General features: G+C 42.8%; 1 protein-coding gene across 1 annotated transcript in view; it reads right to left on the minus strand.

Annotated features, from left to right (window-relative positions):
* The window catches only part of Clstn2 (calsyntenin 2), a 378,995-nt gene that overhangs the window by 192,360 nt on the left and 160,350 nt on the right, over positions 1-26,285 (minus strand). Inside the window, exon 3 of the mRNA XM_042665750.1 lies at positions 1,478-1,600. Coding sequence (XP_042521684.1) covers positions 1,478-1,600 — 123 coding nt within the window. The remainder of the gene's footprint in view (positions 1-1,477; positions 1,601-26,285) is intronic.

Consider the following 26,285-nt stretch of genomic DNA (forward strand, 5'->3'; position numbering starts at 1 on the left):
TTTTCTAAATATCAAGTCTACTTAAAAAAAAAAAAAAACAGTACACAGTGCCTGCCAATGTAAGCATTTCCATGTCCCAAACACTGTTCATCATATTTGCTTAAAAACTCTGGTTTCTACACATTCCTAAGAATTGCCAGCTCATCCAAACACTGTACTAGCTTTTTCCCAGACTGGCTAAGAAGGTTTGGGGAAGGTACTTCATGTCATGGGGGATATATGGCCTAGGATTTCCCCTCCTAAAGTGAGGGTTAGTTGAACTGGGGCTTTTGGGGATGTTTGGAAGATGTATGGAAATACCCCAACTCTAAGCACCATGCAAGTCACAGCGAGATCTCCTTGGTGGTTACCATTCTCCATGAAGCAAAGATAAAACCTTCTTCTGGGAGTGGAGAGCATCTCCCCCACATTCTGCAAGACTGCTGTTGGATTCATCTTCACCTAGTGCTGGTTTTAACAACCCGCCCCCATCACTCCTGACTTTATAATGTTCCATAATGGATAAAGGGCCCTCATGGTGCTTATCGCTTTATACGTGCAAAAGAACCAATTTTTCCTTGCCCAACTAGCAGACAAACTGTCAGAAAAAATAGACTTCGCCATGGCGAAAACGTCTGCCTGGCACCCATCTATCATAAAGCAATCTTCTAGAAGTCTTGAAAACCTTCATTAAATTTCCTGTCTTTCTCCTGACAGTTATAAAATGGTAACGACATTACTCACGATGCAGGCATCTTCAGAAATTCTTGGTCCAATCCCTTGTGCCTCTGACAGTGCCTGTCACCTTGTCCCTGCTCAAATCCATGGAAACCTGGGACATGGTAGTATCCCCATATAGCCTTGCAGGGCCTAGCCCTCACAGAAGGTCAAGGGTGAAAAAGCTGCAGTCATCTGGATAACAGTGAGAAACCTCTCTCTCCAACAGAAATGGAAGGCAAAGGTACTTTTCCTTTGAATTTCCCTGCTCAAAGACACACACACATTTAAGCTGAAAGGCAGGACCTTGTCCTACTGTTGCCATCTACTTCTTGATTCCTTCTTTCCCCTTTCTCTTCCCAATATACTAAGCCACAAGTACCTACATATCCATAATATGATAGTATCAGGGATGGTGGAGATGATGGGGGGTGGCGAGAATGACCATACGTTTATCACCTCAGTGGATTCTCGCTCTAGGGATAAAAAAAAAAATCCCCCTACTGACTTCACTAATTGAATTTCTTCAAATTGTGAAGGGTCACTTAGCAATTCACCACCTCTCAGCAGAAGAAGAAATAAAGAAAACCACCATATGCAGATGCAGAATAGACCCCTGAAGTCACAGGTATTCAGTATTACCACCACTGGTTGCTCCAGACACACATGGGGTGACGATGGCCCATTTTCAAAGCCCTACCTGCGCTGTGTAGATGGAGGTTTCACGTGAAGCATGACTTCAGAATGAGTGGAATCCATTCACACTAAGTCATCATCTTACCTGCGAAAGGAACTGGTGCATCTTTATCCAGGGCTACTAGGGGTGGATCCAGAATGACTGTGTCGTTGTTCTCAGTTATAACTCCATGGTATGATGTCTCAATCCATGGCTTGTGTTTGTTGACTAGAAAGAACAGAAAACAGAAGGTCATTGTATGAATGCATAGTGTTAGTATCGTATAATTTTGCCCAATCACAGGCTCTCATGTCACCACCCTAAGGAAGATCACAGCAGGTTAGCCCATTTTATATCTAGACAGGGGTTCAGCAATTCACCCTAATAATTCACACACAAGGTAAAAGGTGGGTCAGTAGTAGAGTGCTTGCCTTGCATGCATGAGGCCCTGGGTTCGATTCCTCAGCACCACCTAAGCAGAAAAAGCTGCAAGTGGTGCTGTGGCTCAAGTGGTAGAGTGCTAGCCTTAAGCTGAAGAGCTGAGGGACAGCACCCAGGCCCAGAGTTCAGGCCCACAACCAGACCACCCCCCCCCAAAAAAAAAACAAAAACCCACAATTCTGTCTATAAAATACGAATCCTCTACTTCACCAAAATTCCATTATTGCTACTTCAGAATGCCCAGTGTAGGGAAATAGTAGTATTTTAAAACTTAAAATTTCAAATGTTAGTATCTATTAACAGCTATTTCACAATCCATTATTGATCAATAAATTTGCAGATTATGTGTCTATGTAGTGGGATTTCTGATCTCAGTATAACTGGATCCATATTTAAGAGTTACTAGTACATTTTGCTTATGTATGTATGTGTATGTGTATATGTGTGTGTACAACAAATTTTGCCCATAGGCATTAATTGCCCAGAGGTATTAATGGTGGTTAGAGAATTAAATTAACTCTATACTAGCATGAAGAGTGATCTTTCAGGACTCTAGGCATTCACACACAGTGAGACCAAAGGACGATACTCCTAGGGTAGGAGCACAAAGGTGTAATACCTATGTACCTGTGATCATATAAAATAATGCTTATCAATATGAATCTAGGAAATAGAAACAAGAGGTTTTTTTCTTTGTCATTTTTGTTTGATTTCTGTTTGCCTAGTTAGTTTATCTGTCTTTGGGAGGGCAAGGAGGTACAAAATAGAGGGGACAAAGGATAAACAAATGCAGCAGTGGTACTCACAAGCCATTATTTGGAAAACCAACTATATGCAACTTGTGAGTGGGAACAGGAGGGGAAAATTGGGTGACATTGTCCAAAAAGCTAAAAAAGTACTCATGACATAACTTAGGGAACTGTAACCCCTATGTTATAAAACATTTAAAAAGAGTAAACTTTCTAAAGTATTAACCTGGTTACTCAACTGTGAGTTTCTTGGATTCTTTTAAAGCCTCACATACTTTCACAGAAGTCTGAGTGCAAAGTAGATGCTTTAAAAATGAAATAACAAGGATGTAGCTCAATGATAGAGCACTTGCCTAGCATGTGTGAGGTCCTGGGTTTGATCTCCAGTCTCACAATAAAACAAACAAATCCTAAAATAAACTTAGCATGAGTCCTGGAAACTCAAAGTTGTTCTGATGCCAGCTCTCCCTCACAAGCTGCTTTCACAGTTTCAGAGATGCGGTCACATACCTAATGCCATTCACAGCAACTTGTGAGGTAGGTGTGATCATCATAAAGACGATGAAGAAAGAGCTTCCCCAAGGTGTGAGTTCCCAAAGACAACCACACGGTAATTAATAAGTGAAGAAACCAAAAGCTAATGTTTTGACTGGTTAAGTTAGGATATCCAAAAAGCATGCACAAATATACTCATATATGTATATGCATTATGATATATAACATGCATTATACTGCATATAGCATACTGCAATAGCAAAGCAATAGCTTACAGAATTGAGAGTATTATGGTACCAGGTACTATAATACTATATGTTAGGACACTGATGAAGATCAGAAGTTTAGAGACTAGAATTAAGGGTAGCAGAGCCATCACCCTTCTGATCTATATATATGTATTCTAAATCACGTTGTTATTTAATAGGTAATATAATTTACATATGTGTGTATACATATATAGATATAGATATAGTTTTCAGTAGGCATGGCAAAGCAACAGATAATAGAATTAAGAGTAACTGTTGCAGAGGTTCCTGTAAAAGGTCATTTAAGAATAGAACCGATGACAGCCTCTCTCTGGACTGTCATTTTTGTCCTTTTTACCCCCACTGAGAGGTAGTCTAGTAGGGCAGGACACATAGGTCTAGCCGGCCTCAGGTCTTGACCCCCGAGATCCAGTTCTGCTGACAGAATCACACCGAGCTCTGCCCACCACAGGTGAGCCTGGGGAGGAGGTTCATCTCTTCTCCCACTTTGGCATTCAGACCAGTGCTTCATTATAGACCCTGGAAGAATTACAGCCACCCTGGGCTGTCCCCACACTCCTTTGCTCTTTTATTTGCCATCAACACAAATGCAATGTAAATAATTTGCAGCTGTTGGGAGAAACAATTAATCTTTTCTTCCCTTTAATTAAGCCTAGGGGCCTATTCATTAGAAATGTGTACAGAGCATTCAGCCAGGAGCTTGCCTGGAGTTTCAGATTCATTGTGCTACATGGCTTCATGGTAGGCCATAGATCTAGAGCCACCAGGCATGTTACACACAAAACATGAAACACTGATGGTAAGTAACATGCATAAATAATATAATATTTCTTTACCAGGCAATCTGGTAAAGAAATAGCCAAAGTTGGACAGATATGACCTCCAAATAAATACATGATAGAAAAATATAACATGGAAAGATAAGTGTGTTCCCCTTCGACGGTGCCCAGGGATGTGTACACTAAAGTCACAATGCAACATGCTAGAACACTACTTGAATGCTTGACAAGGCCAAGTTCCCGTGAAGCCACTGGCAGTTCCACGCAGTGTTAGTGAGCACACACAACAATGCAGTCGCTGCAGAAAACATGCAGAGTTCTGTCTTCTACCAATTCTATTCCATGAGGAATGAAAACATAAACTACACAAACAGATTTAGATGTACACCATCACAGACCCTTCATCCAGAATACTGACACCCTGTAAATGAAATGCCCATCAACTGGTGAGGGCACAAATAAATCACAGTGTGTTGGGATAATGGACAGCCAGTGAGCAATAAAAGAAGGTCAGCAGCTGGACCACATGAAACATTAGTCTCCAAAAATTCTGCCTGTGAAATAAAATGGAAGAAGTCGGATGTGGAAAGCTTGTCTGCTATGTGATGACATTCTAGAAAATGCAAAAATCTAGGGGATGGGTCAAGACTTTTTTGGGCAGTATTTGATGGTAAAGGGGACCTGAGGAACTATCTGGAATTAGGGGGGACTGTTTTATTTATATCTTGGTCCTGGGGGTGGCTACATTTCTATGTGTTACAAATGTCCAAACATACCAACAACACACCTAAAAGGGTGACTATTAGTATATACAAACCATACCTCAGTGAGCCTGGTTCAAACAAATAAACCAAAGAAGGAATTATCAACCCTTTTGTGGCTGGAGGCATGGCTCTGGTGGTAGGGCGCTTGCCAATAAATCTGTAGCATCAGAGAATGAGTTTGAGTTCGAATCCCATACCAGACGCCCCCACAAACAACAACAACAACAAAGGAATAAAATAAGCATGACACAAGAACGAAGTCCTTATTCTCAGAAGGCTGTCATACTAGAGGAGAAGCCATGACAATCAGAATGTGAAAGGGAGGAAGGGTGGGGGCAGTGGACAATGAGTGGAAGTCCTAAACCTGGCATGGCAATCCATGCTTCCATCCTGAAGGAAGTAGGTTCTAAGTCAGTAAGAACCAAGCAGGGATAAAGGATGCCCAGGGCTCCAGACAGAGGAAGGTGGATGATCTAAGTCCCAATGGTAAAAAGCCTTGGCATATCATGGAGATAATATACATGATTAAGTTTACCTAGAGAACAACTTTTTTCAATGTTTTTTGTTTAGTGCTGGTCCTGGGATTTGAACTCAGGGCCTGAGAGCTATCCCTGAGCTTTTTTTGCTCAAGCCTAGTGCCCAGCTACTTAAGGCACAGTTTTATTTCCAGCTTTTTTTGGTGCTTAATCAGAGATAAGAGTCTCACAAGCAGGGTGCCAGTTGCTCACACCTGTAATCCTAGCTACTCAGGAGGCTAAGATCTGAGGATCACAGTTCAAAGCCAGCCTGGGCAGGAAAGTCTGTGAGACTCTCATCTCCAATGAACTACCAAAAAACCGGAAGTGGCACTGTGGCTCAAGTGGTAGAGTGCTCGCCTTGAGCTGAAGAGCTGAGAGACAGTGCTCAGGCCCAGAGTTCAAGCTCCGTGACTGGTTTAAAAAAAAAAAAAAGTTTCACAGACTTTCCTGCCTGGGCTGGCTTAGAACATCAAGCTTCACATCTCAGCCTCCTCAGTAACTGGGATTACAGGCTTGAGCCAGGGGCACCTGGCTTGAGAACAATGTTTGAAGGAACCAAGGCTAGCACGAAGCTGGACTGTCAGGCAGCATTCCCAACACCTAGGGATGGCATGTTTAGGAGCTACCCCCCAATTCTGGCTTTGTGGGAAGTTGAGAACCACCTCCTGCCCAGAAAGCAGCAGTTGAGAGCTGCTGCTTGTAGGTTATTATTTCTTAGTCCCTCCTAAGATGCTCACTGAACAAAATGCCTTTTTTGAGGGGGGTCAGTTGTGGGGCCTGAACTCTGGGCCTGGGTGCTGTCCCTCAGCTCTTCAGCTCAAGGCTAGCGCTCTACCACTTGAGCCACAGCGCCACTTCTGGCTTTTTCTGCTTATGTGCTGCTGAGGAATTGAACCCAGGGCCTCATGCATATAAGGCAAGCGCTCTACCACTGAGCCACCTTCCCAGCCCCCAAAATGCTTTTTTTAAAAAAAAAAAAATTATTGAGATTAAGTGATTACATAAATTTCACAGTACTGTGAGATAGTGATACTTAAAGTCACAACACATCCTAAACAAAATGCTTTGTCTTTTGTATCCAATACACGGAGACCAGTCAGCTCCTGCTTTGCTCCACTGAGACACAACTTCAGAAGAACAGGTTTCGAGGTTTTGTTCACTCTTCAGTTGCCCACCCACACCTTCCTGGAGGCTGAGCCCTGGCATATCACTCCCTTTGTAGCCCTGTTTCTTGCCTCCGTTTGGCCCTCTTCTCTAGCAGGTTTCAGCCTGTAGAAAGTATCTCTGTCTTTGCACTCACGCAGAGGAAACACCCCTGTGATATTTCTGCTCCATTTACAAAGAAATTAGGCTTTGCCACCCAATGCGCCTTTAACTAGGGCATGGAGGTATTTCTCAGGAGACCATCTCGGCTCTCTTTGCTTCCATCTCTGAGAAAGTGTGTTAATGCTTGCCACAAGCAGCAGAACCTCGTGGCTGATGATTTACCCTTTTGAGTCTCCCTGCTTTTATCCTAAACTCCACCCCTCTGGCCATCCTCAGAACTCTGATGCTGGATAAAAGCAAGCTATAAGGAAAAAAAAAAAGTCTGCCTTACTGATTGCAATATGCTTTAGTGAGGCCAACTGCAGTCTATTAAATATATGAGGTCAGTTGCCAGGCTTATCTTTTGCTATAGTGACAGTGAAAAGCACCTCGTGGGTTCCCAGAGATATGAGTCTCCTCGTCCACAGGCTGAGGTCAAAGCAGACAAGGCCTCCCTGAGCTGCAAACAATATCCATGAACCCACAGGCTTATTATGCAGATGAAGATCAATAACTCCCGAGACAGAAACAAATTAGATTAAGTCTATGAGGACGACTGGCAGGGATCATCTGGAAGGGGGGGAGTGTGGAGGAAGCCAGTGAGGGCTTAATGTCTCCATTCAGTAGCTTGAGCCAACTCATTTTTTTTTTCCTACACACAATGTCTTGAACAACATTATTGGACTGAAGTATGCCCTAAATTGTTATATGTATAATTCCCTAAGATTGTTATTACTTCAATATCTTATACTTCACTGCATTTTAAACATCTTTTAACTCCTAAAGCCGGCCCTTAACTTACTTTAGAATTTATGCTACGGAAAGTAATTTCTTCGGTCTGTTCTGTAATTGTCATTCTATAGCTAGTTGGGAAGCTCTGCTACTCCTGAGGGCCTACTGTGTGCCAGGCTTTACAGCTACAAACTCACTAAATCCTCACAAGTACCCCTGGAAAGGGCAGCACTGGCACCGCACCATGAAGGAGGGGGACAGGGGTTCTAAAATGTAAGAGAATGCATGCCAAGTTCCCAGCCCCTTTGATGGAAGAACTTGGAGGCAAATCCAACGTGGCCATCCTACTCACAACCAGATGATCAATGGATGATCCTGAATTCATGTCAGCTAGGTCAAGGCACAGACCATGGTTTATGGAATGCAAGGAGAAAAAAAAAAAAAGAGCCAAGAGCAATGCTACTTGAAGAGCAGTCAGGAATTACTAGAGAAGTAGGAACAACAAGACAGTCTGTATAGATAATCTTCATTCCTATGACCATGGCTACATGTACATGAACGTATGTATACATACATGCCAAAGTACATAACAGTATGTATCACATACATGTATGTATTATATATGCATCTGTGTAACAGGAAAAGACAAAGGAATTGACCCATGCATCATTGTGGGATTGTACAGCTAGCAAATCTGAAATCTGTAGAGCAGACTAACGGGCTGAAACTCAGGCAAGAGTTAATACGCTAGTCCTACGGCAGAATTTCTTCCTTTCCAGAATACTTCAATTTTATCTGATTTAATGAGGCCCTCCTATCCTATGTGGCTGAAGGTAAACTCCTTTACTGGTGAGCTTGTTATAGATATTAGCCCTATCTAACAAACACCTTACTAGCAATATTTATTAAACACCTGGCTGTTGCCACCTACAAAGCAGAGACGTTACAAAGGGCCTTTGAAATGTTATATTGAAATAGAGTAAGAACAGTTGATGGGACAATGTGAATTCTTCTCAATCTCAGATGGAATCACCATGATTTTGTTTCTATGCCAGCAAACTAATAAGTAAAACCTTTGTGGCTCATGCTATCAACTTTGTTCTAGAAGGCAGCAAGTGTGTGTGATAGGTTTTTACTGCGAATTCCATTTCATGCCTGAGATTCCGAGCCATCCAAAGCGATGGATGGCAATTATCTAGTTTGTAGTATATTCACTGCAAAATGCTTGCCTGCTTCTCAATGCTTCAGAAAGAAAGCCTAGGCAGCCCAATCTCACTTCTTATTTATATGGACGTTATCTGCATTTCCTTGGCTGTGGCTCTGTCCCGGGAAGGTGAGGAGTAGCAGAGGTAAAGGGTAGGCAAAAAAAAAAAATCTGCTTCTCCCCACCAAATATACAGTCATAACAAGACGGTAAGGCTAAATACTATACATAGGTCATTCTCATGACCAGATTTGAATATGGCAGATCAGATAAGAAAGTTCCAATTTTCACTCAAATGTCTGTATTCCTGCAGCTCAGGCCCTAACTAAAGTCAGAGACTAGCTCTCCCCTAACCTTTCTCCCCCAAATGCAGAGCCCAGCCTGAATTAGGACAGTTTCCTTGTCTTCCAGTAACAACTGGTTCTCCCTCACACAAGCAGGACTATTATCTATACAGGACTAAACCAGGACGCAAATATCCCTCACTGTATTCACTGTACCAGATGGTGGAGAAAGATGCCAGCTCTTGTTGGTCTCTGTCCCTAATCTCCACAAAATACAGCCAGGTTTCCTTGAGGGTCCATGAGATCCAAGGCCACAGAAAGAAAAAAAAAGGAAAGCAGCAACATTCTCCCCAATATTTTTAAATGTTTGATAATATTCAATTTTTAAAAGTTTATTTTTACTATATGTTATGAGCTTATTACTCTTATTTTCAACTGAATAAAAATATATCTACCACAAATGCAGGAAATAACAGTAAGTATAATCCACAAAAACATAAGCTTTGGGGGAGTAATAATAATAAAAGGATTGTTAGTAATAGCAAAAAAGGTTGATAGCCTAGTGAAGATCTTAAAACAGTACAAACTACTCAGGGAAGAAGAAAGAAAAAAACATGGAAATAGAGGAATAGAAGGGGAGGGAGGAAAGAGACAGGGAAGGAGGAGAGGAAAACAAGATATAAAGTCATTGGGAACCAACTAAGAAGGGAAAAGTTGCCACTGGCCAATAGAACTGTTGTTCTAGTCTGATCGTGAAGGACAGACAAGTGGTTGTGCCACTGAGACAGTGCAGATGATAGCACTGCTGACTCTGGGAGAAAGAAAGAGAACCATCTCCCTTGTTGTCGGAGCTGGAGAGAATTGTCTCAAATCATAGTCCTTACAGCTCTTACAACCTGGTTTGAGAAACCACCACAAAAAGAAATCAACTTCACAAATCATTGCTACAAAAAAAAAAAAAAAGAGAGAGACATGAAAGGTTAAAAGCCCTCTGATGAATTCCCAAGGAAAAAAACATTGGACTTAGAATTCTCCCATTGAGAGGCAAGCACTGTGTCTTGAAAAAGAAATCATGATGTTAACGACGGTAAAGGTGACTATTTCTCATGGAGGTAAACAGAAAAGGCATTTGTTGGGCCTCTCAAGGCCTAAGGCATCCTTCTCCAGATGGAGGACGGAGGCCCTTGCTCTCAGAGGTATTCATCATGCACTGGCATGGCAAGTATGTCACAAATGTGCATTAGACGTTCACCAGTGAATGAGTAGGTTCCTACTGCAGCTGCCAGTTATCCACTCCAAGAACTGCACAGTGATTCTTCCACAGTTAATAATAATCTGAACCTAGATCTGTAGAGAGAACTGGCTGAAGTGACACAACTCCTTTGAACAACTAACATTACAATTGAACAAACTGATTAGCAGGAAGCTGGAATATATATGTTGGGGGGATGATGTCAAAAGGAGGGGGTAGACGAATGGAGAGAGGAAAGTAAATGCAGCTATAAATATTTGATGAACATGTGTGAGAGTGGTAAATTGAGGGGATGGATGGGGTTGGGAAGAGATGAGGGAGACTGATGGAAAGGGTTGACATTGACAAAGATGCACTGTACTCAAAAACTGACACATTGGCCTGAAATCCCTTTGTATAACTACTCAAGGATCATATTGTTTTAAAGAGAAAGAATTGGCTGTTTATGAGAATTTTGGATTCCATACGAATCAACACCTCCAGGGTTAGAAAATGGAAAAGCAAGGAAAATGAAAATATAGACAAGAGATTAAATAGATTTAAAAAAAATTGGAAGACAGTAATCACACACCTGCAACAACACAGCATGGAATGAAAAAAAATCTATAAAACTGTTAAAGTTCCATGAGAAAGAGTAATTCTAGAGTCACGAATTCACACTGTCACTATACATTACATCTTTCGGTGGTGAACAAGACACAAGTATGGTCTGTAACAAAACACATCAATATTCTAGCAGTTATCAGATTTAGGATGTGAGAATTCAGAAGGTTCTTATAGATAGGGAATAAGTAGAATTGATCCTGGGAGGGATCATTCAATTGAGTTTGAAGTGGGTGCCTTGGTATCGATAACATGTCACTTGGTGTGATGTATATAGAGAGATTTACAAGACAGTTGTATGTCAATTCCCAATGTATTTCCTCAAATATTATTAATAAGGGTTGAATTTCTCAGCAGTGATGCCACCCCTCAGTGAACATTTCCAGGAACACCATATCTTCCTCAAAGGGCAAGGGCAAAGCTCCCTGCTGCCCAGCTGACATCGGGGTAGAGCTAATAGAGCCCTTCTGCTTCTGATGTTGGCGGCAGGGTGCATTAGTCCTGGTCTTCGGTGAGGCAGAAATCAAGTCCATATTAAACATGCAATGATTTTATTAGAGGAATGCCATGTGAACAAGGAGAGGTCCAGAAAAGGCTGATGAGAAGGACAGACCTTGGTTCAAAACCAGCCCCATACAAGAGGAGGGGAAAGATGGTTGAGTCCAAGTCTCCTTGACTGGAATGTAGTCTAAGTAAGTAGGACTCCACAAGTCCAAGGCCTACTGGTATCTGAACTGTTTTTTTTGGTTTTTTGGGTCCGGTCGTGGGGCCTGAACTCTGGGCCTGGGCGCTGTCCCTCATCTCTTCAGCTCAAGGCTAGTGCTCTACCACTTGAGCCACAGCGCCACTTCCAGCTTTTTGCTTTTTGCTTATGTGGTGCTAAGGAATTGAACCCAGGGCCTCATGCATGCAAGGCAAGAGCTCTACCACTGAGCCACCTTCCCAGCCCTACTGGTGTCTGATGTCAAATATATAGTCAGTCAGTAGAGTCTCACCTCTCCCAGGAGACACGTGGACTGAATCTCTCTTCACTATTTCAATCCAAAATCATTGGGCTGGAAGGACCATGAGAGACATAATCTCAGGGCCAATGTACTTCACCACCCAATAGCTTCACTAAACTCCCAGTGGTTAGAATCTGAGAGATATTTCTCAAGAGTTGAATACAGAATGGCTGGTCATATTCTCAGTCGCTTTAAAGTTAGCTTTAAAAAGTTATTGCCAAATACCATTCATTCATTCACCCATTTGCGATAAAGTCGTTGAGAACCTGTTCCAGTCATAAAGAATGACATAGAAAAGAAGCACATTCCCATAAATGTCTAAGAAAATCTAATTATCTACATCTTGGAACAAGCAGATAAAACCTGTTTCCTCCCATAGCCATGGCAGACATGACTAATCAATCCACTGTGCCTGGACAGAACCTCAGACTGTTTCTCAATGTTTTTCTGGCAGCCTCTTCCAATCAATAAGAAAGAAACACAGTGTTGAAAATAAACTATACAACCTGCAGGTGGAGATGGGAGGGAGAAAGTGAGGGAAAGGGTGAAATTCTCCAAAAAGAAATGTAACTGTAACCCCTGTGTACATCAGCTTTATGATAACAATAGAAAAAAAATTTTTTTGACAATAGAAAATTTTTAATGTGAAAAAAAAAAGAACAGGATTCTTGGACAACCATTTCCTTGGTGCTGAGAGAAGGCAGGGATGTTCAACAAGCTTTAAAATCTAAGTTATTCGTTCTTTTCTTGTAGATGAGTCCCTTACCAGATATAATTGATCACTGACATTATTCTGAAACTCTTCACTTCTTGTTTCTAATGTGAACAGGGGCCCACTTTGACTTCCTCCCAAACCCCCTCTTTATCTCTTGGACACTGACTCAGAAAATTGATCACAATTGTTATACAAGCCGAAACTCGGGGCGGTATCTTTGATTCCTGCCTCTGCCTGCCCAGCAGTCCCTCCAACAATGATGCAACAAGCCATTAGCAACTTTGGCCATTTCTGCAAGTTCTACACCAACAATGGAGGATAAGGAACTTCTCTTCCTCTAACTGGCCAATGTAACAGACGCAGACTACACCATCTCCTGGCTTGGCCTGGCAAGAAGCCACTAGTTTGTCAACATCTCTTCATAGATGTTCCAGAGTAGAAATTTGAAGACTGAGTCGTCTCATCACAGAGATTGTCCTTAGGATCTTTCAAGGTTGCCTATGACACTTGTAGCCAAGCTCAAGTTCCATCATATGGTCTTGAGACCCACTGCTGACTCATCTCCGCACTCTCTATGGACCCAGCCATATTTGCTCACTTCTTTCTGAATCTTCTTTCACATTTACTGAATTCAGTCCTGCCATGGAGATTCTGCAGACTGCTACTTTAGTATTTTTCCCCTGGTCACATGGCAATCTCCTCCTCCTCCTTCCTTATACTTTGTTCAGACGCCCAAGAACTGTTCCCAAAAGACCCCAATTGCAGTACCTTCTCACTATCCCCACAATTCATCTCTTACCTTTATCCCTCTTATCACACTTTAGTTTTTGTAAGTCTCTTCATTGTAGATCTTAGTCCTCAAAAACAGAAGAAGAAACAATAGATGTCTGGTTTAGCCTGTTACTGTTTATCCTGTAACTCAAGACACTGCCTGGCCCAGAGTAGGCATCATTAATATGTGGGCTTGCATCCAACATGGCTGTGACATCAAGAAAATCTCTCTGATACCATTGTCCTGTTTATAGTGCTGTTTCCTGGTTCAGCTGTCCCCCCTGTACTAGGGGCTTAAATGCAGATCAGCTCATTCTCTGTGTCAAGGCTCTTACTTTTGCCGTTGGAAAGAATGAGGTTCTCAAAGGGCAAGGTGACCATTTTGACAATGGCCTCTTTTACACCTGCACTTTTATGCCCTTTCCACCATCCCCCCTTGTCACATGTTTTCACAAATACACAAGTGCATTCAGCCCCATTACCAGTCCAAGATGGCAGAGAGCACTGGTCAGGGCCTGTCCCAACACAAGGGAGACAGCCCTGCCCTGCATTGCTGCTGGGCAAAATGCCACAGCTCTAAGCCCGAGCTTTTGCCAAATTCCCTCCACATAGGGGTGGCCCTAGACTTGAAGAGGTATACAAAAGAGGGCAAGCTCGTGCTCTTGTGTAGAGTGAATTGTTTCTGGGTTTTATAATCTGCCTGGCAGCCTCTTATGTTCTCAGTGCCCAAGATGTCTTGTTCTTCTATCCTTACATCTTTTCAAGGCAGCCACTGCCCACACTGACTAATGAGCCCAGAAGGGGATCTGAGGAGGATCTCGGGCTATTCCCCCCCCCCCCCCGCCCCCCGCAGCACCTCAGCCCTTTCCTCTACTCCTGGAGGCCTTAGCACACAAGCCTGGAATCCTGATAGAATAAGCTCTTTGAGATGCTAGGTAAACCAGGAAGATTCCTAAGCCCTTCATTAAACATGGCTTCAATTACCAGTACAACCAGACTTCTGTGGGACTTTTGGTGAATTCAGTGGGTGTGACCACAGACTTGGGACTAAAGGTTTATCTCCAGAGCTTGTATAAAGCAGGCTCTTTAAATATTTCTTAGATTATGACAGATCCAACTAACAGTTCGTTGAATATAGTCCTGGGTGGCATACCACCGGGACCATCATACTTTTCTTGGTTTGTTTTTGGTAAGTCATGGGGTTTGAACTCAGGGCCTGGGAGCTGTCCTTAAGCTCTTTTACTCAGGGCTTTGAGCCACAACTCCACTTCCAGTTTTCTTGTAGGTGATTGGAGATAAAAGTCTCACAGACTTTCCTGCCCATGTTGGCTTTGAACCACAATCCTCAGATCTTAGCCTCCTAAATAGCTTGGATTACAAGTATGAACCACCAGCTCCTGGCTACCACCAAACATTTAAAAACACTCAAAAACCCTCTGACATAGTCAAAATGTCCACTTTTACAGGTAAGAAACCGAGGCTGGTTAAGACTAAAGTTTACAGCTGGGTTTATACTTAGTTCTGATTCCAGAGTGTAAGTTTCTAGCACTGATTGGTATTCACTTCTTCCAAGCAGGTAGGCAGGAACCTGTATTGTGACCCCACCACCTTGTCAAGGCTGGGTAGATAATGGACCACACTGGCCTACTCTTAATTGAAAACATTAGGATAACACAAAGGAGAGGCAGCATGATCTGAAGACAGCATAGGAGGGTACGTACATACAAATACGAGTCACTAGATGTCCTCCTCCTCCTCTCAACCTCCTTCTTTGAATGAAGGACTAAACACTTTTTATTTGTAGATGTGGTTGTCAATATTTTTTTTGTCAGTCATAGGATTTGAACTCTGGGCCTGGGCATACTCCCTCAGCTCTTCAGCTCAAGGCAAGTGCTCTACCACTTGAACCACAGCACCACTTCGGGTTTTCAGGTGGTTTATTGGAGACAAGAGTCTCATGAAGTTTCCTGCCCGGGCTGGCTTTGAACCATGATCCTCAGATCTCAGCCTCCTGAATAGCTAAGATTACAGGCCACCGGCACCTGGCATGGTTGTCAATTTTCTCACATAAACATACAAGGTATCCAGTTAAACTTGGTCTTCTGACAGCAAACCACCAACTTTTTCAATACAAATATACCTGTGAAATAGTTGAATCATGCTTCCACAAAAGGACCACTTATTATCTAGCTGACATTTGACCTTCCTGAGTTTTATGTGGCAGCCCCACCCATGGGGATGAGAATTGGCTCCACCCCTGTGTATACAGGAGTTTCCTAAGCCAAACTCTTTCCCAGCCTGTTGCCTGAAATTCATTTAGCTACACCAAATTTCTCACTGCACTGTTAAAAGCTAGTACACAGTTGCGTGCCAGGAATCCTAGGAGTACATGTTTTAGCTACACTTTTTAAAAAAGACTATCTTCAAGCATCTTTAGAAGATACACATGAGCACACACAAGTGAAGAAAAGGAGGCCAGAAAGGGGGGATATAAGAAAGAGCTAAGATGGTATTGAGGGTTGCTTTGTGGGTATCTCCATCTTGCCCAGTAAAGCTCTGTGCTTAGGAAGTTCCAGTCTTATGCTGTCTTCTGTCTTACAGACCAACCATCTAGTTTCTCTCCAACTAGCTGTCAGCGGCACCCTTGGTATGTTTGTTGAGCAATAAAAGGTCTAGTGTTCAACTGTCATTGTGTATGGAACAGGCCTCATTTCACCCAGGCCCCTTCTCCTAAAATCTTCCTCATCCTCAAGTTGGCCTAGAACTTCGAGGTCTCTTAGCCTCTCTGAGATAAGGAAACCAGGTGGAGACAATCAAACTGTTATTGCAGATGTCGGAGATGTCTTCCATGTTTCCCAACTTTCCAGACAAGCCCTTCTCTTTTATTACCCAGAGATTCACAAAAATATGGCAGCTTAAATAGTTTTCTTTAAGGAGTTTGGCACTAAATACATTAAATGAATTCCCTCAGCTCTTGGACAAGAAGCCATTAGATATGGACTATTGCTTGCATTATCATTACATTAGTGGGCCATTATGAAAAATAAAAGTTCTAATCAGCATGAACATTTATAAAGTGCCATGATGGGGGATATGCCAGACTGGGCTGTCTCAAACATCCAGACTAACCCTGGTGAGTAATGACTGCACACACATACATACACACACACACACACACACACACACACACACACACACACACACACAAATAGGTTGAATACAAAGAAGTGCATTAACAAATGCCACTCCAAGTCATTAGTAATCAAACACCTTAGGGTACAACACTGGAAATCCATCCCCATCTTTCTAGGTAAGTGTTCTTCTGCGTTAAGGTATTTTTCTTCTCTGTGTTGTTAGAAAAATGTTGCTTGGAAAATATTTACTGGATCATTTTGCCAATTATAGGCATAACACAATTTCTTTCAAGTTTTCCTTTCCCCTAACTGAGCTTTCTCTGAATTGCTCACCTGCTTTAGGAACCTCTGAAGATGCGGGAAAGGACTCTCTGCCTGCTAAGTAGTGCCATGGCTCAAATGGTAGAGCACTTGCCTTGAGCTGAAGAGCTGAGGGACAGTGCCCAGAGTTTAAGCCCCATTACCAACCAAAAAAAAAAAAAAACAACAACAACAACAAAACAAAACAAAACAAAAAAGGACTCCCTACCTGCAGCCCGGGATGCCCCTGTGGTTCACTTGCCTGGTGCCACAGTACCTTTCTTGCTTTGTCTGAGGTATCTATTACCCAGCCTTTGTGCTTTTCAACAACAGCCCAATGATGCTTTGCTGAGTTCTTGCCATGCCTGTAATATCTTTTTTCCGAATAAAAGAAAAAACTAACCTGTGTTGCATGCTGATTTTTAAACTACAAATTCCTCCTCCCTTCTTGTGTGCTCAGCAACTTTAGGGCATCCCAGCTATTGTAAGTTATTATATGCTCAGTTGAACTTATTAAATTTCACTTGTTTCCAGTTTTGCTGCTTTTCATTTCTGTAATGGAAACTGGTTCCCCTCATACATATTTTTAGAACAGGCTTTCTAAACGAGCAAGGATCACAGAGAATTAAGCCACTCCAGAGGTGACAGGTGGGCTCAGGGTAGCCTGGGAAAAAACGTTTGCAGAGTCCAGGCTGTATCTCCAAGCATTTGTCACTCCATGCCAACTCTATCCAACCAACTCCCCAGAAGCGAGGCAATAGTATTTGGACATGAGCATGGTGGTGTGCCCCTGAAATCCCAGCATTTGGGAGACAAAGGCAGAAAGATGGTGAGTTCAAGGCCACCGAGGCTACCCAGGGAGACCTTGCCTCAAGAAAAACAAAAACAAAAACAAAAAACGTGTCTTGAAGCAGGTACTGAAAAGGGGTGGGTGGGGTAAAGAGGAAAAGGGTTGACGAAGAGGGAAAGAGGGGGAAAATGCAGTCAAAAATCCAATGTGTAGCCTACAAAATTTAGAAGAGTGAGAGGAAAAGATGTAGGTAGGGGAGATGTGAGAATGTTGAAAGGGGTGACATTGATCAAGATACGCTATATTCATAAACTGCTCTGTTAAATGTCAACTCCTTTGTACAGCTTCTTAAAAATTAAAAAAAAAGAAAAATAAATAAAAGAATGTGTTTTGAAATGACAAGCCATGCTGGAGGCTGGGAAATCCCATTCATAGGCAATGATTTCTATCACGTAGAATGTTCTGGGATGTCTCATGTCTCATGTGGATTGGATTTCGGAAAGATCATTTCTGCGGTCTCTGGGAATAATAGTCTTTGAACCCGAGAAAACCTCTTGTGCACCGTAAAGGCTCTGGAGGCTGAACAGAACTGCATAAAAAGGTGCATTAGAATTTGCCACCAGGACACGTTGGAATGGTACCTGGAATGTCCATGAACATTAAGTTGGCTAGTGCAGAGCAGAGTTGTCTTTCTGGCCAAAACCAGGGTCTCATGAGGCAGCTGAGAACGACCATAAAAGAGCCCTGGGGAGCCTAAATACTTATTCCAGTGATCTAGCCTTACTGAAGCCACTTGGGAACTTGTCTCCAGGAATGGCCTTCAGAAACTATAATCTTCCAGCAAATGCTGTGCAGAGCCCTTGTGTATGCTGGCCAGAGAAGCCAATCCCCTTTTAACTTTCTCTCCAAAAATCTATGTCTGTATTTTCTCCCTTATATTCTCAAGGAGATACTAGGCTCAAAGATATTGACCACTCTCTCTGTCCTTAAGGCTCGCTAGATCCTAGGTTCTAGAAAAGGAACTTGAAACCAAAGCTCTCTGGTGGCATCCCCTGGCCCTTTTCACTAATCCATGTTTCCTACTGTTGTCTATCTGAAATCATCAACTATTTACTGAAGTGATAACTTAGAAGCTGGTGATGTTCAGGAAGCTGGATTCTAGATGGTAAAAGCAATCATGGTGTGCTTGAGCTGCAACAGAACTAACCTGGTAAAAACGCAGAGAATGTTGGGAGAAATGGGGGGAGAATAATAAAAGGGGTGAAATTGATCAGGATGCATTGTATTCACAAATGGACACACTGAATTGAAACTCCTTTGTACAATTACTTCAGAGTGGGGTGTGTGTGTGTGTGTGTGTGTGTGTGTGTAAAGGAATGGTCAGGGGTCAGCAGAAATGGGGGCAAGAAGCTATCTCCTTGATGAAACAAGAATCATATATATGAAGACCTCTTTCATAGAAGACTGTTGCTGGAAAGGCTCTTCAAGACTAATAAGTCATCAAGAGAAAAAGGAGAAGTCATATGCGAAGGCCCTGGGACAGAAGAAGTTATGTCCTGCTGAGTAAGCAAAATGGCCTAGGCATGATCTGAATTTCAGATGTAACATGGTATAAAGAGGAACCCACTGTCATCAAATTTCAGTATCACTAAGTTTGGTCTGTCCAATATGACCTGTATATACTCCTTTTGCTTTTTTTTTCTTTTAAAAAAAAGGCATTTGGGGTACCTCAGTAAGTGTAATTGGGTACTTCGATGAACATGCAGTTTCTTAGGGGGATGAATTTTAACATGGACCCTCATGCAGAGGGCTGCTTATACAAACAGGAGTCCTATTTGTCTTCACCCTTCATGGTTTTTAACTGTCATCAGAAATAACTACAGCAGTTTGGCGCTCCAGCAATTGCTATGGACAAGTATCCTCCCAGACTTCTAATCTGTAATTTGACTCAGTTGGATGTCTTTCGTGTGATCCGGGAGGCGCTTACTAGCACATCTCACTCACTCGCGTCAGCTTCAGTCTCACAAGGATGAGGCATTCGTTAATTTTATCTGGCGGGAGCACCGGGGGAGCAAGCTCAGCTCAAAGAGATGCCTATTAAGCTGTCAGTCATGCTACCATTTGCCTTAATGGTGCTTAGTATCCACCAAGTAGAAGCTGACAGATGAGCACAAAGGCCTTTTGTAAGGCCTGTAACATACAACATGCTAATAATTAGCACTACGCGGGCCCATGTGCCTTCACTTGGCTGGGATCTTAATGCATCATTCTGTATACTTCTTTGATTCTGTGTGAGGGAGTCTTGAACTCAGGGCCTAGGCTGCTGTCCCTGAGTTTTAATTTACTCAAGAGCTGGAGCTCTTGAGCCACAGCCACAGCTCTACTTCTGGCTTTTTGATAGTTAACTGGAGAAAAGATTCTCATAAACTTGCCTTCCCAGGCTGGCTTTGAACCACAGTTCTCAGATCTGAGTAGGATTACAGGCAGGAACCACGGGTACCAGGCTCTGCATTTTTCCTTTAATGATTTCAGGTAAAAAAAAAAAAAAAAAAAAAAAGAATTTGCTAGACTGCTTTCTATGTTTCTCCACCAATGATCAGGCAAGTTCCTGACTGGAACCCATAGTGCATATGGGGGGATCCAGTAGGAAACATTTTTCCAAAACTGAGAGAACAGGGCAATGGTTAATTTCCCCTGCCAATCTCTCTGGGCTAAGGGTTGCACAGATAACTGGTAAAGCAGTAGTTGTTTGTGTGTCTTTGGGGGGTAAAGGAAAGGGTTTTCTGGAGTGAATTAGCATTTGAATCCGTAGTATGCAATCTGCACAGGGCTAGGAGAGAACAACAACAACAAAAGGCAGAAAGCAGGCAAACTCTTGCACTATAGGGGTGATGTCTATCTTCTAGCCACAGACTTCTGTCTCTTAATTCAGAAGCAGGATTTAAGATTGTGGCAGATATGTGCACACACTCATACATACTCTCACATGCACACCTCTTTTTCTTAGACCTTCGGATTATCTGTATGTTGCACCATCAGCTTCTTGGGTTCCTAGGCCTTTGGCTACTGATTTTTTCATCTTGCAGATGGAAGATTGCGGTAACATGAGATTTCCAGCATCCACAATCCCATGAGCCAATTCCTTAATAATAAACACAAACACCGGTGCATATATGAATCGATGAGATACATGCAGTCTTGTCGGTTTTTTCACTGGAGAACACTGAGTAATACCAATGGAGTATAGTGCAGCAAGCATGAGCCAGAGGGATGCTCCCCGGGATTTTTTTTCAACCTAGTCTGCAGAGAAGGCTCAGCAAAGCTCCAACTGACATGCTCAGAAATGCTGGGGGAGGTAGGGGGGAGGTTGGGAAAAGAAGGGGATTCCAGGAAAGCATTGGTTTTTCCTGGCAGAGATATCTTCGTACATATAAATGTATATGTGTGTATACATATATACATACATATATACATGTGTGCGCATGTATGTAGATACATTCATTGTGATGATTACAGCCATTATAACAGCAGCTGCCATTGCAGGTTTGTATTCTGTTCACCAGGTGCTGTGCTGGATGTCTCACACAAGCTATGCTCACGTAGCATAGCAGGTGGGGAAGGTTATGTCCAATCCTAAGTAGCCGGCTACTTAGGAGGATAAAACAGAAGAAGCTACTTCATCAAGTTTTCTGAAACAGCAACCTTGTGCTTGATTCACAGTTTTTGAACACTGGTGGCAAACACTGGTTTAGACTCCTGTCTAAACCAGGAGTTCTCAGACTGTGGCCCCTGGACCAGTATCTCCTGAGAAGCTTTTTAGAAATGTAGATTCTCTATCCCTCTCTAAACTCACTGAATCAAATCCCAGTGATGGGGCCCAGCCCTGCCCCTCTGGTGGAATCATTGTTCCTATGGTTAAGAATTGTAGGCTAGCTGGCCACTGGTGGCTCATGACCATAATCCTAGCTACTCAGGAGGCTGAGATCTGAGGACATGGTTTAAAGCCAGCCCTGGCAGTCCTTGAGATTCTAATCTCCGGTCAACCACCAGAAAACTAGAAGTGGAGCTGTGGCTCAAAGCAGTGGAGTGCTAGTCCCTGAGTTCAAGGCCTATGACAAAAAAATAAAAGTACTGTAGGTTCTTAGTATCAGTAGATCCTGGTGCCTAGCTCCCCGACCCCCATAAAAGAATGACCTTCTTAAGATACACAGAAATGATGTGGCCAGTGGCCAGACTAGTTGTGACTTAATTACGATCATTTGGGACATATCACAGGCAAAGGAGGAGAGCACTGGTTCCATGGACTCAAACATGAGCCAAGAGCACATCCAATTCAATTGAGCCCAATTAGAATTTGAGTGGTTGCTGTTACAGAGAGTAATGAACTCACCTTAAAAGCAAGTGCTCAGTATACACTGATAAAGTCAGAGCTAGTTAAATATGGGCACTACATCTATTTCTTTAGATCTGCCAGCTTCTAAAGCAGAGGATTTCAACCCTGGCTTCACATTAGAACTACCTGGGGAGCTCTGAAAACTCTAGCTTATCCCACCCAGCTGCACCCTAAACAAATCACATCAACATCTCTGGGGAAGCACAGAACTCAGACACAAGGAGTTACTGAAGATTCCAGCATGAAGGCCAGGACTGTGAACTACTGAACTGGAGCTGCGTGCAGTACTGGGACCTTCAAGTCAGGCAGAAGGAGAGCCTGGACTCACACGGTCTTCATCCTCAGGCCTCAGGCCTCGGGCCCAGCCTTTCTCATTGCAGAGCCAGGTAAACAGCTCATGAACTGGAATCTACTTCAACTCCATAAAAACAAACAAACAAACCCTGAGAGAAAGGAAGGGCTACGGTTATGAGTTTAATTGGCACTAAAAAAGTAACATTGCTTTTTGTGATCCAAGACGTCCTCAATCACTTGCCTGAGTTGTACAGTGGACCAGGAAACTTCATGCCTGGCCCTAGTCCTCTACAGTGCAAGTCCCCTCCACTGTGAAATGCATTTCCTCCCTTCTGTCCTGAAGGCTGCCATATGCCATACACAAGCGCCTGTTATGTAATGTGGCCAGCACAGGACATCAGTCTCTCATCCCCAGCAACCACACTGCCAGAGAGATACAACTTTTCATGTCACCAAGAGAAAGCCTACGTGCACTTACAGCCCTTGACTTGCTGTGTCTCACGCTGATTCTAATTGGAGTTGATGTCAGACCTAGATCTCTTTTTGTTCAAATCCAGTACTTTCTCTACCATGCCACATGGCTTTCTTTGCAGAGATAACGTGAGGATGGATGATTTGGAACTGTTATGACCACGTCACTCAATGCCAGAAGAGTCACATCTTACTTGCAGTGCTGTGCTCATCTCTTCTACAAAGGCTAGCTCAAGCAGCAGCAGAGAAGGAACCCACACCCACACCTGCATCTTGAGTCCATACTGACCTTGGTGGGAGGAGGGAAATGGTAGGCTAAAAGACAAAGCCGAACAAGGGGCGTTCTGCGCTCACAGGGACTGTCCACCTCCAGAACAAGGTGTAGACGCATCTTCCAGTTCTTGGTGGGTCTGTCTTTCAGACTCAAGGTTCCCATCTCTACCTGGATTCATTCAGCCTTCATCTCAACACTTCACCCTGACTGTGTCAGCCAGGGCACCAGAAATCTGTACCTATCACAAGTGGACTCTGACCCAGGAAGGAAGAAGCCTGGTATCCTGGATAGGACTTCCACCTTGCGGATGATGGTAAGAAACCAGGCAGGTAAACTTAGCACAGAAAAGGGTTCTACAAAAAAGACAAGTGTGTGGATAACATCTTGCTTTCTTTTTGGACCTATCCCTGTCTCCTTTGGCCGGTACTTTGTCATCATAAGTCTTGGGAAAAAACTGCTATCTGCCATTTGGGATATTTACAATAATTGAGATCTAAGTCCTAACTGAAACTTGGAGAGTTCTGTCTCTAAAAAGAGATGTCAAGGCTCAGAATATTGGACAAAGGTAAATAATTTAGGGCAAGGAGGGCTCCAGATGAAGGGACTCTGATGGCTAATCAATTTGATTGAGTTGAGAGACGCCTAAGAGATTAGTAAAGCACAATTCCGCTCAGATCTATGGCAATGGTTTCAGAGATGACTGACATGTATGATTGAGACAGAGGGGAGGAGGGGAAGGCCCACCCTCTCTGTGGGTGGTACCATGCAATACCTTGGAGATATACATGGGACAAAAGAAGAGGCCGGAGAACTGCTAGTATAGACTCAATCTTCATGTGTGTTTGTGTGTGTGTGTGTGTTTGTGTGTGTGTCTGTCTGTCTGTCTAGCCCTGCTCCACTATGTCCTGTTTGCCATGATGCTGTCTCATCACAAACCCAAAGCAATGAATCCAGATGAGCATGACCTGAAATCTCAGACAATGAATCTTTCCCCTCTTACATTTGTTTCCCTTAGGTGTTGTGTCACCACAACCAATGTCTAACTAACACAGACAGACTCTTTGCTAACAACTATCCCCCTTCACTTACTGCCCTAGTCACTGGGATTCCACATGCTCACCTGCCTATGTCATATATTTTTATTTATGTCCCCTTCTGTCCTTAGGATTCGTGCTAAACAAGTAAAAAAAAAAATTAAAAATGTAAGTCTGTTCTAATAGAGAAGGGAAGTGAAACTGGCATCTCACAAACCTGGACTTGTCTTCCAACAGTCACCCCCACTTCACACAAAACTCACAGAGACCTTCTGCTACCATTTCCTCATCTGAAAGACAGAGGAGTAGGGAAGCAGCAGTGTCAGCTCCACAGTATCATCTGCCTTGTGGGGCTGGATGGGAATGAGGGAAAGGCTGAGAGAGTGCTTTGTGAGCTGCAAAGCACTGTGTAAATAGCAGTCACCTTAACAGCTACCATAATTGCTTTCTTGTGGTTTACAAGTACGCCATGCCCTTCCCATTCAAACCACATCATTTACTGTCCTTTAAGGTAAACAGTTCCTGGGCTAGTCAGTCTCGGATAACAAGAAGACTTTCCTGTCTAAAGAAGTGTTGGATGCGAAACCATGGAGAAGGAAATAGAGTAATACCTGTGTGTTCTACAGAACAGGTGCCTAATCAAATACGTGGTTTGAGAAGATTTCGTGGAAGAGGAGACTCCTGACCAAAGCACAACAGATGTGGTAGATGCTGAGGTTTGGAAGGCTGGCGGGGAGGGGGGAGAGGAGGCAGGGGCATCTTTAGGAAAGAAAACCATATGTCATTAAACAGATCCAAGATACTATGGTTAGCCTATTTAAGCAAATATGCTGTATTTAGAGCTCCAGTAATTTGGTACTTGCAAAGGTCTTCGGCTCCTTGTCCTATGTAGTTTCACATCACTGGACACATGTCCCACTGAATCTCAGATGGGAGGAAGATGAAACTCTTATGTTCCTGATTCTAGAAGTAAAAAGGGTCTGTCTGTCAGTCTGTCTGCCTGTCTCTATCTCTCTTTCCCCTCTCTCCCTCTCCCTTCCTCTCCTTTTCTCCCCCTCTTCATCAACCTGTCTCCAGTAACAAGCCCAGATTCTATAGTATGTTGATGACTAATAAATAGATGTTGAATAAATATATCTTCAATTTCCAATATAATCTAGAGGTGGAAGGCAATGATTATGATAAAAATAAACATAGTATCAAATAGTCTTACATTTAAGCCATTTATCAACTGACTTGTCTCTTCAGTAATCTGTCACCCTACCAAATACAAGGCAGATCACTGCAGAGACGGCTTTACCTAAAGTTAAACTCAACTATCCCTGTGCATCCATCCAGAGCAGCTTCTCCTCAAAACCCAAAGAAAGAAGAGTTATCACTCATCACTCCTTCTCAAAGGAGTTAAGTTTCCCACATCATTCTCTACAGGACAGTTGAGGTGACTTTTTTCCCAGATAAAAAGGTTAAAGCTCAGAGATGCCAGGTGATTTTACCTGGTTGCACAGATGGTTAATAAACAGTTTCTCTGACCCTCAAACCTGAGCTCTTTCCCATGTTTGTTTCAGCCTTCAACCTCCAGGATTGAGAAGGGAAATGACCAGGTCAGTAATAACCGCAATAATAACTGAGGAAGCACAGTACTGATGATCATTGTACTTAATCCACACAGCAATGAAGACAACTGCCTCTGTCCCCATTTTGTGGCTGTGGATCTTGAAGTTCAGAAAGGTTAGGTAACATTCTCTAGGGCATAGCTATTACATTGCAGTACTCATTTTTACCTAATTCACAAAACATATCTTCTTCTCACAATGCCAAATTACAGACAGCAAGAATTGTCTGCTGTCTTCAATGGTAGTCTAAGATCCTACTGGGCAGAATGACTAAGTGTGATATATTCTTTTAATTATTAGAGCATTGCCATCTCTCTAAATCTTCTCAGAGAAGCTAGGTTGATAAGCATAACCAGACTCGCTCTAGTTAATAAACTCTGAAGAAACAGTTCATTAAGAATGAAAGTGACCCTTAATCTGTCTTCCTAGATCTAAAACCTTCAAATCTCCTTTAAATCCAAGATAAATAGTGACTTGTTCATATTAACACTCCAAGACAGGGATCAAAATCTCCTCAGCTTCTATCTATATTCACCAATGCTCTCAGGATGAAAGGTAGACATACAACAACGTTTGGAGTAAAATATTTTAGAAATTTAAGAGTTTGGGCCAGTTTCTTGAAAGAGGTGGGTTCCAGACAATCACTAGATCAACATTTAATCTACCCAAAAAGCTTCCAAATATAACTGTGCTATATGGAGAGCATACTACAGTGACCTGCACAG

This window comes from Dipodomys spectabilis, unplaced genomic scaffold, assembly GCF_019054845.1.
Source record: "Dipodomys spectabilis isolate Male_0828 unplaced genomic scaffold, ASM1905484v1 ptg000342l, whole genome shotgun sequence".
In the NCBI taxonomy this organism is placed as follows: domain Eukaryota; kingdom Metazoa; phylum Chordata; class Mammalia; order Rodentia; family Heteromyidae; genus Dipodomys; species Dipodomys spectabilis.